The sequence below is a fragment of the Bos indicus x Bos taurus genome, chromosome 11, assembly GCF_003369695.1.
Source record: "Bos indicus x Bos taurus breed Angus x Brahman F1 hybrid chromosome 11, Bos_hybrid_MaternalHap_v2.0, whole genome shotgun sequence".
Taxonomy (NCBI): domain Eukaryota; kingdom Metazoa; phylum Chordata; class Mammalia; order Artiodactyla; family Bovidae; genus Bos; species Bos indicus x Bos taurus.
Window position 1 is genome coordinate 102718364 of NC_040086.1, and position 12980 is coordinate 102731343.

The 12980-nt window shown below is 61.1% G+C and overlaps 1 protein-coding gene and 1 long non-coding RNA gene across 4 annotated transcripts; one reads left to right on the forward strand and one right to left on the reverse strand.

Annotated features, from left to right (window-relative positions):
- Nucleotides 1–431: 431 nt before the first annotated feature.
- Nucleotides 432–1925, forward strand: LOC113901804. The gene is made up of 2 exons (XR_003513541.1): nt 432–1504; nt 1651–1925. It is a non-coding gene; the product is annotated as an uncharacterized LOC113901804 (long non-coding RNA).
- Nucleotides 1926–2384: 459 nt separating this feature from the next.
- Nucleotides 2385–6515, reverse strand: TMEM250 (transmembrane protein 250). Of its 3 annotated transcripts, none has more exons than XM_027556734.1 (2): nt 6435–6515; nt 2385–4673 (listed from the first exon to the last, which is right to left on the reverse strand). In XM_027556734.1, exon 2 carries the CDS (start codon nt 4550–4552, stop codon nt 4133–4135), a length of 420 nt encoding a protein of 139 aa, XP_027412535.1. In that variant the 5' UTR covers nt 4553–4673; nt 6435–6515; the 3' UTR covers nt 2385–4132. The 3 variants fall into 3 exon arrangements, with proteins under 3 accessions (XP_027412535.1, XP_027412534.1, XP_027412536.1); XM_027556733.1 differs by lacking the exon at nt 6435–6515 and adding an exon at nt 6041–6285; XM_027556735.1 differs by lacking the exon at nt 6435–6515 and adding an exon at nt 5471–5940.
- Between the last annotated feature and the right edge of the window lie 6465 nt (nt 6516–12980).

Genomic DNA, 12980 nt, shown 5'->3' on the forward strand with positions numbered 1-12980 from the left:
CGTGGCGGCGGTGCCTGAGCACCCTTCTCTTCTGCCTCAGGCCGTGGACGTGCCTGGACTGGGGGCGCCTGGCAGCCCGCCTGCTCAGGCCCTCCCGGCATCCGTCTGCCACCCCCTCAGGCGCAGTGCGGGCCACACAGTGAGAGCCACAGCAACCCTGCCGGAGGCCCCGTGTGACACAGCTGCCAGCCTGCCTGGGCACGCTGCCCGGTGGGGCTGGGGGAGGGGCAGGCCCACGGGCGCTGAGTCAGCTGCCCCCGCGTGGTCCCGTCCCCACCCGGGCAGGGATGTTGGTGAGGTTGGGGGTGGAGGGGGTGCAGCTCCCATCTTTGGGGGAGCTGTCAATGGCTGGGGATTTTCTGGAAAGTGGCTCCTGCAGGAGCCAGGCCTGGAGGGGCGGCGGGGGCGGGTGGGGTGGGGTGGGGTGGGAATGAGAGGAAGGGCCTTCCCGGAAGACAGGCCCTTTCCAAACAACACCAAAAAGGGAGAAGGGAGAGGACCGACCAGCCTGAGCGGAGGGAAGGAAGCGCTGAGTCAGCACCGAGCCGGCCTCCCTCTGCCAATCAGGCGCCGGAGGGGACAGGGACTCTCAAGGTCAGCGGACGTCAATACCCGCGGGCGTCCCAGTGGACCGCCCTTCCTCCGCCGCAGTGGGGGGCACGCTCCCCCAGAACGGGGGCGGGGCGGGGGGCGGCCGCCTGCCCCGGCCATCCTCCCGGTGGGGGCTGCGTCCTCCCCCAGGCTGTGCACTCAGGTCAGGGCGGTGGGAGGACATGGCGGTCTGAGTGTGGTCTCCCTCCCAGGGCCAGCAAAAGCGACTCTGGAGCCAAGAGGGTATCTCTGAGGACGCCTTGTCCACCCCCTTGCCCGGGGGCTGACTTCCTCAGATAAACCTCTGGTTTCTAGAAATTCCCTTCTTGCCATGACCCCTCTCCCGCAGTTGCCTCACTTCCCACGGGCAGCCCCTTCCACCCTGCGGGCCAGGGGTACTCCCCAGAGGGAGAGCTCCATGGGTGGCCGGCCAAGAGAGCCCCAGTGCCTGGCCAGGGAGGCCACCACCCAGCCCTCAGGCCCTGCTCTGTGTTCCAGGGGAGCGCCTCCCCGGGCTTCTGCCCCAGCCTTGACCTGCTGCCCTCCCTGCCCAGGGATCACTGCCCCCGAATCTGACTGTCCTCTCTTCGCAGGCCACAGGCCCCGGGTGCCCCGAGTCTCCCAAGCTTGGGCGCTGACCGCTGCCGCCTCCCAGGCCTCGCCCCCCACCCCCGACCCTCCCCAGCTTGCCCTCGGGCACTGGCCAGTTGAGTTGAACTGGCCCTCCCCTGGCCAGCTTCCTTCTTCGTGGTCACTGTGCCTGCCTGCCCCCCTCAGGCCTCCCGGATTCCCACAATCAAGGCCCACTGTCTCCACCACCAACACGCCAACTCGCCCAGAAAGCGGGGAGGGAGGCCAGGCCTGGCAGCCTGTGGGAGCCACGGAAGTTGGGCCTCCCTGAGGCTCAGGCGTGGTAAGGACGAACCTGGGATGGTGCTGCCTGCTGGCACTGGCTCCCCTTGAAGCTGGCATGCCCAAGAGGGGTCTCCCTCCTGGCCAGAGAGCATCGCCCCACCCGAGACTCGGCCAGGCTGTAGCTAACAAACCATACCTCCCGAGGGTCCTCCGGCATGTCTCGAGGACCAAGGCTTCTGTGATGAGTCTACCAACTCTGCCATCAGAAGCAGCTAAACCCCGAGAGGACTCAGGTTGGTTTCCACTGATACATCAAGCCCCACACAATTCCAGGGTTGGCAGCGAGGCCGCCCTGTTGCAGACCCGCAGCTCTCCTTCCAGGGCCGCTTTCTGGCCACCCCGGCTACGGGAGAGGACGTGACCCTCCTCATCACGGGAGTCAGGGAAGCCTTCACTCAATAAAGATAAATAAGAACGTGCATCTCATTTTTCCAATTGCTTTTTGGCTCAACAAGAACCATACTTGGGTTTTCTGCCAGTATCTCGCCTGCGGGTGTCTTCTCTGAAACTCAGTGCACACTGCATGCGCACGGCCATTCCGGCCCAAGAGGGTATGTCCTGTCTTACAAGGACCATACGCACTCGGTTGTTGAATTCAGCCTCACGACCCTCACCAGGCCCTCACTCGCCCAGCACTGACCAAGTCTCGCGGCCGCCCCCGCCAAGCCCCAAGGGCAAGTGCCAGTGGTGGAACCCCTGGCCTCCGGGCACGGAGGGCCCACTGCAGTCCAGCACAGTGACTCCTTCTCCAGCTTGGTAACGGGTGCTTTTAAGTTTCCCACTGTACTTAAGAAAAAACAGCATCTGTGGTGTTTCGGGCTTGTTATATCCTCTTAAAAAAGGTATACAGCTTTTGAGCTTTAAACAGTCACACCATCAACGTGTTAAAAAAATAAGTTTAATGCAGGTGGCTCGTTTCATGAACAGCTTCACAGGCACTGAGGGCACCGAGCAGCGGGCCCGCACACTGCGCCCCCAGCCCCACGGGCACACGCCCGCCTGGGGCCAGAGTGCCAGCAGTCAACGAACACAAAACAAAGCTTTCAGGAAACAGCAAGATTCAGTGCAAAAGATTCTCTGCAGCGCTGAGAAGTGGGGTCCACGCGGATCGGCTCCTCGCCTGCCATCCAGGTAACTCGGACAGACTCGCCCCCCACTCCCTCCGAGGAGCCCACCGCTGACCTTGAGTGGACAATCGCCTGACAGAAGCTGACTACAAATAAAAAAACACGGCTTGCAGCCAAGTTATTTTTTGCTTTCTTTACCTGATTTGGGTTTTTCTTCCAGCGGCACACAACTGCCCTGACAGCCCTCTGGCCACTAGGCAGCCTGGCCAGACGGGGCTGAAGGAGCCACTGCCCGTGCCTGGGGCTGTGGGGACAACTTGGGGTGGAGCAGCATTAGCCTGCCTGTTGCCCTCCCGTCTGAGGCCCTAAGTCCTGCCTCTGGCTGTTGTCCCAGCTGAATCATTCAGGGTGCCCCTCGCTTGCCTAGGAGGCCCAAGGCCACCCTGGCCTCATCTGATGGAGGCAGGGGAGGGGCGGGGCAAGCCTCTAGGCCTTTGGTATGTTTTCTCTGCAATCGGAACCACCCTGGCCCACATTCACTCTTGCTCTGTACTCCCAGCTGCTCCAACAGCTGCTGAGGCAGGAACAAGGGCCACCGAGTCCCTCACTTGGCGGTCCAGTCTGGTGTACCCGACTCCAAGAGGTGTTTCTTAATGTGCAGCACTCGGGCCACCTCTGATATCTGCTCCTGACACACACATCTTAATCCTGGACATTCCCTCCAGGGAAGAGGCTGAACCCCCCCACCCCCACAAGCCCCCAAAGCCAGAAATGCACTGAGTTGCCTGCCTCAGAAAGTCACACTTGAAGAGATGACGTCATCTGGCCGACTTGCTCAGCAGACCTGCCTGGGAGGAAGACAGGCGTGCCCTGGAACCAGCACACCCACTCCTGATCTAACAACCTGCCAAGTGAACCCAGGTGACACAGAAGCCCGGTCTGGGACTCAGGACACCTCGCAGGGTAACATATGGAGGACAGTGTATGGGTTGAGCCAGGACTTGGTGGCCCAGGGCGGAGTGAAGAGCTTGGTGGCAGTGCGGGGCGTCAGCTGGTGGAGCCCGACACTTCCCTAAGGCTGGCGCAGGGGCTGGGGGCGCACAGGAGGGGACAGGGCAGCTGGGAGAGACCCTCCAGGTCTGCACCGGCGCACCACACCCTTCCCAGGGGTCTCTCACACCAACACTGGTGATGCCGGTGTCCTGGAGAAGGGACAGGGACCCGGGCTCTCTAAGTACAGACTGGACCGACGGGTCCCCTCTGGAATTGCTGGGAAAGTGCAGGCGGAACCACAAGCAGGTGGCCCGGGGGATGTTGCACCGAAAGCACACAGAGAAGGGCTGAAGCAAAGACCAGCAGGAGCGAGGCCGCCAGCGTCCCCTTCACAGGAAAGTCTCCGCTCCTTCCGGTCCGAGCCTGAGACCCCTGCGCGCAGGGAGGTCGTTCCTCTGGGACTGGGCAGAAGGGGCCCTGACCAATCCCGGCAGGAAGAGCACCCCTCGCAGGTGCAGCTACAGCCAGGTCGCCATCAGCCGCCCCCAGAGGAGCCCGCGGCACCCTTACATGTCCACAAAGACCATGAAGCACCAGCCCAGGCCCCCGACCAGCAGCATGGTCACGTGGATGCCGTAGACCAGCAGCTCGTTGAGGAGGCGGAAGTCCACGCGCCGGCGGCCCAGCAGCAGCAGCAGCGCCGACAGCTTGAGCTGGAAGCGCAGTAGGACGCGGACGCCCAGGTACTGCAGGCAGAAGAGGGCGGCCAGCGCGCCCCACAGCGCGGCCGTGAAGAGGCTGCAGCTGAAGTACAGCAGGAAGCGGATGAAGCCGTAGAGCCAGCGCGCCCGGACGTACACGTCGAAGTTGTTGTACTTGGTGCGGGCCGGGCGGGAGGCGCGAGCCGGGCCACAGGCGGCGTGCAAGCAGGTGGTGTGCGGGCCGTGGAAGGAGCGCACCCGCCGGGGGATGGGCATGACCGGCATCGGGTCCGGACGGCGGCGGTGCTAGCTCGAGGCGGCGGCGGAGTCCCGGCGGCGGTCAGCATAGGCGTCGTGGGCGCCTGGGCCTGGGCGGCCGAGGCTGAGCACCAGGGGAGGCGGGGGCCTGCAGGGAGAGGGACACGAAGAGGAGTCGGGTCAGCCAGGACACAGCCAGGGCTGCCAGGAGACGGAGTCTGGGACTGGAGAGCCACTAAATTATCATTTTCAAAAGGCTGAGGACACTCCGAAGGGACCCACAGTCACGTGGGAACCGAAATTCCACCAGTGACACCAGGAAGAAGGGTCAAGACAGAGGGCGCAGACACCCCCCCCCCCCCCCCCCCCCCCGCCCAGTGCAGTCAATGCTAAAAGGAGAGAAAGGGCCTCCCCCTCCCCTCCCCAGAGGCTAGGTGAGTCCCCTGCAGTGGACTCAGCGTCTGGCTTTTAACTGGGATGCCCAAGTCTGCCTGCACTTCTGTGGCTGCTTTATCCAGGGAGAATAAGCCCCTGGGTGGCAACCAGCACAGGACAGGAAGAGGGAGAGGGTGCCCACTGAGCTGACCGGGTCACTCTCTTTAGCAACTTGACAGGCCAAGCGCTGGGGATCAGGCAGCTGGCGCAGGGCTCTGGGCTCCCCCTGCGGCGCCTGAACCCCGGTGCTGTCCTTCACTAGGAGAGTAACCTTGGGCAGGTCACTTCACCCTCTGAGACCATTCCTGCTCTGCACCATGGGGATGCCAGCAGCACTGGGCTCCCAGGGGTGCTGTAGGAAGCAAGCATTACTGGGCAAAGGCTGCCCATGCCTGGCAGAGGAGGAGATGGCAGCCCAGGGCTGGCCAGTGGTGTCATCGCAGGTCATGGGACTGGACCACCAGAGAGGAGAAAATAGCAAGTGGCTCTCTGGCTTTGCCTAGCAACTACCGTTTATAGCTGTGCCTGGGTCGTGTCTGGAAAACACAGAACTGGAAGTACAGGATGCGTAAAATCGGAGCGGCAAGTTGACGACAGGCCCGGGGGAGGCGCTGCCTAGGGCATCGGCCTCCCGTCACGTGGCGTGCAGCCTGGGGGCCTGCAGAGGGGCTCGTGCTAGCTAGCTCCCTCTCCGGCCGCCCACGTGCTGCTCTGGCCAGAGCGGGAGGAAAGGGGAGGCCGGGCGCGTCCACCCTCCCCTGCTCACAGGCCCAGCCCTGCCCGCAGGCTGCAGCCAGAACCAGGTCTGACAGCATCTGATGGCACTTAGACGTCGGTGCTCCTGCGGGGTCGCAGCCGGGTGCGGGCTGCTAGCCATCCTCCCGTTGTCCATCTGCCCGCGGGCAACGGGTCTGCGCCACGGGCTTCCAGGTGGGGGGCCGGGGCGACACCCACGCGTCTCCCCAACCCCCGCCCGCTGAGTGCTAGGCCCTCGACCCCCAGAGGCGGGGCCGACCCATGGCGCCCCTGGGAGCCGCCCCCGCCCCACCCCGCCCCGCCCGGGCACCCCCGCCTGCTCACCGGGTGCCCTCTCCGCGCCGGCGTCCCGAGCCGCGAGCCCCCCTGTCCCTCGGGGCTCCAGGAGTTGGGCGGCCGCATGGTGCCGACGGCGCGGCCCGGACCCTCAAGCGTCCCGGCCCGGGGCCGCCCCGAAGGGACAGGGGCTCCCGCGCCCGGCGGCCGGCGGCGTTTGGCCCCGCGTGGGAGCCGTAGCGCCGTCCCTCTGCGGCCACCGTAGGACTTTCCTCACACCGCCCCCGCCGCCCCCCCCCCCCGCTCCGCCCGGCCGAAACGGACAGCGCCTCCCTTCCCCCTTTTCGGCGTCGACCCCGGGCGCCCGGAACTCGGCGCTTGCCCCCTGAGCGTGCGTGCGTGCGTGCGTGCGTATGCGCCCGACGCGCGGCCCGTGACGTACCCCCGGACAACACCGCCCCAGGTACCCGGTCTGCGCCTCGGCCCGTCCTGCGCATGCGCAGATAGGGGATCTGCGCATCGGCGCCCCCCCTCCCCCAGCAGTTCCTCTGCGCATGCGCCTCTGTGCCCCAGGCTGTGGGCAGTGCGCAGGAGCGCGCCCTTGGGTCAGTGACGGTCTTGCGGTCTGTAAAGAGCCCTCGGTCGTGGTGCTGCTGGTGTCGGTCCCGGCCCTGCGTGTTGGCCGTCTGGCGAGTCTGGAGCGGAGTGGGGACACCACCCAAGGTCCCCAAATGTAGGGAGTCAGGACGGACTGGTTGACACCACCCACAGATGTCAAGGTCCCATGTAGGGACCCTGGGAGAGAGAGGATGTCGGTGTAGACGTGTTTAAGTGTTTTAATCCGGTCGAGGTCAGGGTAGGGGAAACAACGCTCCTTGGATGTAGTTGGCAAGTAACACCTGAGTTCTGTCGGGTGTGGAGAATCTGTTTCCACACGTGGAAGAAGCTGGTTGCACCCCCAGTGCCTGGGGTCCTGGTCTTGGTCGTTGTTTTTGCCACCGGTTGCTCTAGTAGAGGCCAGTTCCTCGGGCATCCTTTACCGAAGACAGTTGGGTGTTGACCTCCCCTTGGCTGACCCTCCAGGGCTGGAGCCCCTACCTGCCAGCACCGGCACCAGGCGTGCACGTCCTGACCCCAGCCAGCCCTCGCCCCGCCCTGTCCTAGGGGTGGAGCATGGTGCCTGGGAACACGCATGGTGGTTCTGTCCCTTCAGCTGCCGCTCTGCTGGTGAGGAGAGTCTGACGCGGTCATGGTGGAGAGGGGAGGAAGGGGCCCAGATCAGGTCAGGGGGCAGCAGGAGAGGATGGAAGAGAAGAAGTGATTCTTAAACTGCATCTTCTCTGTGGCTGGGCCTCTGCAGTTGATCCCTGCTTTGTACCCTAAACCAGGGTGCTGGTTTTCTTCCCCAGACCTGGGTCCAGCCCTGTCCCTTGGAGACGCCCTGTCCAGGCCCCCTCCTCAGCCCTGTGAGGAGGCCCCCTTGCTCCTGTCCTTGTCCCTTCACACTAGCTTTTTCTGTCCCTCTGCCTCACCCAGTGAGCTCCTATTCACCCTTTAAAACCCCAGTCACTATCCCCACCTCTGGGAGACCGCCTCCAACTGTGTGCCACCCCTTCCCTGGCCACCCCCTCCCCTTGGTGGGAATTAGTGGTTCTGACTAATCTCAACCATACCCTTTCTCCACCTCAAAAGCTCAAAGATTCGTTGATGGATCGGCCTCTCCCACTGGCTCAGTTTCCTTACCACAGGCCACACGATAAGATAGATGTCTCTCTATGTCATGACCTAGTCCACACACTCACACGATTAAACAACTCCAGAAGCTTCACAAACTGCACTTCTCCTGACCACACACTCTGCTACGTTCTGTTGTTAATTCATTCAGTAGACGGGCTGGAAGCTGCCGTATCTGCAGCCTGACCACCGCCAGGTCCAGAGCCACGAGGATGAAGATGAGGCTGTGTCCTCAGGGCCAGCTCAGTGGCAGGGCCGGGGGAGACCCCCGACGTGTGCTGTGGGTTTTCGCAGGCTGCCCCTGGCGGGGTAGGGGGGACCGGCCAGCGGGGGCTCCCTCATGTTGCTATCCTCTCAGGCACCCCGCTCCCCCGCCCCCACGTCAGGAGGACATCTGTGATGTGGGCGGTGGCCGGGCGCCACCTGCTGGAACAGTGCACGAGGTGTCACAGAGCCAGGCCTGAGACCCAGTGAAGGGTCCGAGAAGGGCCTGAGTCCATCGGGGCTTTGAGCTGTAAACCAGGCCGAGTCCCAGCAGCTCCCAGTTGTCTGTGGAGCTACGGTGGAGCTGAGTAGCCTCGTGCCGCAGAGGCCCATTGGCCTACCCTCCCCTCTCTGCCTTTGCAAAAACCTAGTTTGCCCCTGCTTTAAACAAGTGTTTGTCACACGGCTCACAGAGAATGGTAAATGGGCAGACCGCCAGGTTGGGACTGTCTTAGCCACCCCCACCCTCCACTGTCCCTGTGCTTGCTGGGGAGCAAGGATCCGGTCACTCCAGGGGCCAGACATGGAATGACTCTTTGCCACCCAGGACAGTAGAGGCTGAGTGACCCCTGACATCAGGCTGCCCTGCAGGTTTGGGTGTGGGGAGGGACCGACCTCTCTGCAGTCATGTTCTAACTGTCCGGTCCTCAGGCGGGGCTGGTGTGACCTCCCACCCCGGGACGGTGGGTTTAATCCTCACAAGGGCCCCAACAGCGTAGCCTTCAGCAATTGTGGAGTCCTTGTGAGCGGTCCTACAGTCACCTCGCCATCAAGAGACGGACCACCATATGACCCAGCAGCGCCACTCCTGGACATACGGGCGGACAAAACTCTAATTCAAAAAGATACCTGCATGCCAGTGTTCATGGCAGCACGACTCACAATAGCCGGGACGTGGAATCAACTAAATGTCCATCGACAAAGGAATGGATACAGAAAACGTGGTGTGTATATACTCGGTCACAAAAAAGAATGACATGCCATTTGGAGCAACATGGACGGACCTAGAGATGATCATACCAAAGGTCAGACAGAGAAAGACAAATACCATAAGATGTGGAATCTAAAATACGACACCAACGAACCTGTGTGTGAAACGGAAGCAGACTCAGGAGCACAGGGAACAGACTGGCGGTTGCCCCGGGGAGGGCGTTGGGAGAGGGCTGGAGGGGGGGTTGGGGTCAGCAGCGAAGCTCCTATAGAGAGTGGCTAGACAGCAAGGTGCTCCTGTACAGGACAGGGAACTGTAGTCAGTATCCGATGGTAAATCATCATGGAAAAGAATATTTTAAAAAAGGATAGTTAGAAAAAAAAGAATGTGTGAAAATGATTTTGTGCTCGAGGGAGTAAAACTAAAAACCACCACCACCAAAAAAAAAGAGTTGGAGTCGACGAATTCCCTCCCCTCGGCTCTGGGCTGCCTTAGTGACCAGATCCTGAGGCCACGTGACACTGTGTGATTCCAGGCTGTGCAGCCTCGTCCTCAGCCTCGGGGACGCTCTTGGAAGCCCCAGTCATGGCGCCCTGAGACGCGGGCCCACGTGGGGCACTGGGCCAGCCCATCATGGGTGGCCCCGCCGAGCTCAGCCTTGGGGCATCCCACCCGTGAGTGGGTGACTCTCTGGGGGATTTTGACCCCAGCTCTCTGGGTCACTCGTCCGCTTGAGACTGCCCGGCTGAGCCCCCAGGTGGCACAGAGCAGGGAAGCCCTGTCTGGGCCCTGTGAGCGCAATGAAACGGGTGCTGTTTTACCACACCAGGGTGGGGAGGTTGGTCACATCCCCCAGTGGTTTGAGCGAACGTGTCATTTCAAATCCTCATCACCGCCTTCAAGGGAAGTCGTCTTGCCTCCACTTTTACAGATGAGGAAAGAGGTTTTTTTAGTTCAAGTCAGGCCTGACTCCCAAACCTGGGGTAAACCCACCACCCACACCACCCGTGCTAACACAGGCATGCGTACTGGCCGTCTCCTCCAGGCCCTGCAGACATCTCTGTTGATCGGCACTGGTCTCACTCCCTTGCTGGTCCTTGGTTACGGAACCCCAGCCTATCTGGGCGGCCTCTCATCCCTGATGTGACTCCTCCTTTACCCCCGTGACCCCGGACAGGACACCCCTCTCCTCCAGGTGGACCCTGGCCGGTGTGTCACGAGGGCCGGCTGAGCCCCCAGAGGTTACCACAGACTTGTGTGTGCAGGCGTGTGCGCTCAGTCACGTGTGACTCTTTGCGACCCCATGGACTGTAGCCCGCCAGGCTCCTCTGTCCATGGGATTCTCCAGGCAAGAATACAAGGGGTTGCCATTCCCTTCTCCAGGGCCTCTTCCCGACCTAGGGATTGAACTTGCGTCTCCTGCATTGGCAGGCAGATTTTTTCACCTCTGAGCCACCAGGGACGCCACAGACCCCGTGGACGGCGTTTACAGAGGGCAGAGCGGCGTCAGATCGTGAGCTGCTGCAGCCCCATCCTGCTGCTCCAGCTCTGGTCCACCAGTTTCTAACTGGGCAGAGTCCTCTGTGCCGCTGGCTTGTGTCTCCGAGACAGTTGGGGAGGGGCGCAGGGCCCCCCTCCCGCCTCGGCCTCCCTTCCTCCTGACTCCCCCACCAGCTGGCTGTCCTCCATTCTTCTAAGTCCAAGGCTGGCATGACCTGGCCACTCGGTCTCAGCATGGTGTTGCCTGGCAGGGAGGCTTCCCATGCCCACGCCCCCATCCCACCCTCTGTAGCCCCAGTGTCTGGCCCACCACAGGCCCAGTTCTGCTTGCGTTCGTTGGTTGGTTGTTTGGTTGATGAAGTGCCTGCCCTGTACTGGGCATCCAAAACTGGGGATACAGGTGGGGGGAGTGGCCTCAGCCTGGTATCGCCCAGTGACATCCACGGGCATCAGCTTGCCCGGCTCCATTCCGGCCCGCCTGGGTGCCCAGTGCAGGGGTAAGGGGCATTGGAGGGAAAGCAGATCGAGCTGGACACTGGCTACAGGCTTGGGGGTGGTGAGGAGGGCGGGCTGGATCGGCACCTGGATTATAGTTTATCGGTGACAGTCTTGCCCTGATTTCAGAAGTGTGTCCAGCGCCCCCGCCCACCTCCCCCAGGCTCCTCAGTGGGTGGGCTAATCTACGTAACCTCCCTAGGTGTCCAGCCTCCACCTGTGAGCTGGAGGTCTCATCCCCAGTGGCTGTGAGTGAGGACCTCAGGGTGCAGAGTCCACGCGGAGCTGCCAGGGTCTGAGCTCCCAGACTGGGACTCAGCCTCTCACCGTGGGAAGGAGGAGACCACACAGCCCGGCGTCTTGGTGGCCTTGGTTTCCTCCTGGGCAGTATGCTTGCCGTCTCACGGATGTGCCCTCCTAAGACCCAGACTCAGGCCGAGAAGCCGGCAGGCAAGGCGTGTGTTCAAGGTCATCGCCCACAGTGGTTTGGCCCCTTCCTGCACCCACGGCCCCAGTCCCCAGCCCAGGTTGTATTTCCTCCTGTGCTAATTTCACAAAAGACACAGCTCACACTCCTGTTGATTGAACAGTTTTGTGCTGACAGGAGGGAAGATTGGTGGCAGAGTTATCATCCCCCAGAGCGTGGGCGATTTGTCTGGCTCGGAGGAGCCCCGGCGGGGTGGATATGTTTTATGGCGGGCCTGGAAGACAAACACAGGCATTTATATGTCACTTGTTGCAATATAAATGCTAACTTGTACTTCGTTCAAAACTTTTAATGAATTGTATACGTTCCAGAAGATTTACAGGGTGAGCTCAGTGGCTCAAAATGTTACTTTTAACATATTTGTCAGTTTGGCAACAGCACCAAAAAAACCTGGAGGATATTGCGTTCAGAAATAAATCATAAATAGATGCATCTTAAAAGAGGTTTATTTTGGTCGTTAATGGTTGATGGGCCCCCCAGTGCAGGATTTAAAGGTAAATTATGCAAAATCAAAAATAAACCTTATAATACTTCATCAAACATGCATAAAACTGTCAGGCCCAAATAAATTCTCTCAATTAACTTGCTTCAGATTGTGATTGCATTTGCTAATTTAATCAGCTCCAGAATAATCTGGAAGCCCAGAAATGATGGATGGCTGTGCAGGCACGCCCCGGGGAGCAGGGCAGAGCCAGCCTGGACAGGACTGGGAGGTCAAGGCCCGCCTCTCCCCTGGGCAGCCTTTCCCATTCCCATCTTGGCGGCGAAGCCAGTCAGCCAGGCCCTCTGCTCGCGTCCCCGTTAGCTGCTGCCCTGGGGCTGCGGTGGTGGCCTTCGCGCGTGTCACCTGGTTCGCCAGGCCTGGACGTCACCACCAGGAACCACACCCACTCTGGTCTGGCCTGGCTCCAGAAGCCCCGGCGCTCACGCCATCGATGTGGGTGCCGGCTCCTTAGTCTTTTCTAGAACAAAGGGAAGTGGGACGGACTGGGAATGGTTCTCTCAGGATCTGCCCATTCCTCCCTTTGATTCTTGATTAAATGAAGGTTTTTTAATTAAACTGTGTTTTACCCATTTCGTGGGGGAGGGTGGTGGCAGGCCATCAGGTAGGGGTGGACCCGTGCCCTGGGCCAAGGCCTGAAGGGGGAGGAGGTGTCCTCTGCTCGAGGCCTGACCCAAGGCAGGCACGGAGCTGAGCTCACCAAGCGCACTGTGCGGTGTGGACCCGGGCAGTCTCGTCTCCCCATCACTTTGCTTCCAGTCTGACGGAGCTGTGTGCCCATTTCTCTTGGTACCTGCCGGAGACTGTCTCATACAACGAGACCATCCAGACTGGAGAAGTCACCAAGGAGACCTCCACAAAGCTTTATGCTTTAAGGGAGGACTGTGTCTTTGTGGAGGGTCTTTGTTTCTTTCTTGTAAAATCTGGTGAGTCTGTTTCAACCAGAACCACACCTGCTTCTTGTGTAATTCTAGCAGATGAGAAAGGAAAGCACCCACAAACACGGAGAGAGAGGGAGGCTGGTGTGCACCTGTGGGGCTGAACAGGGGTTCGTGGGCCACTCGGGGCTTCAGTC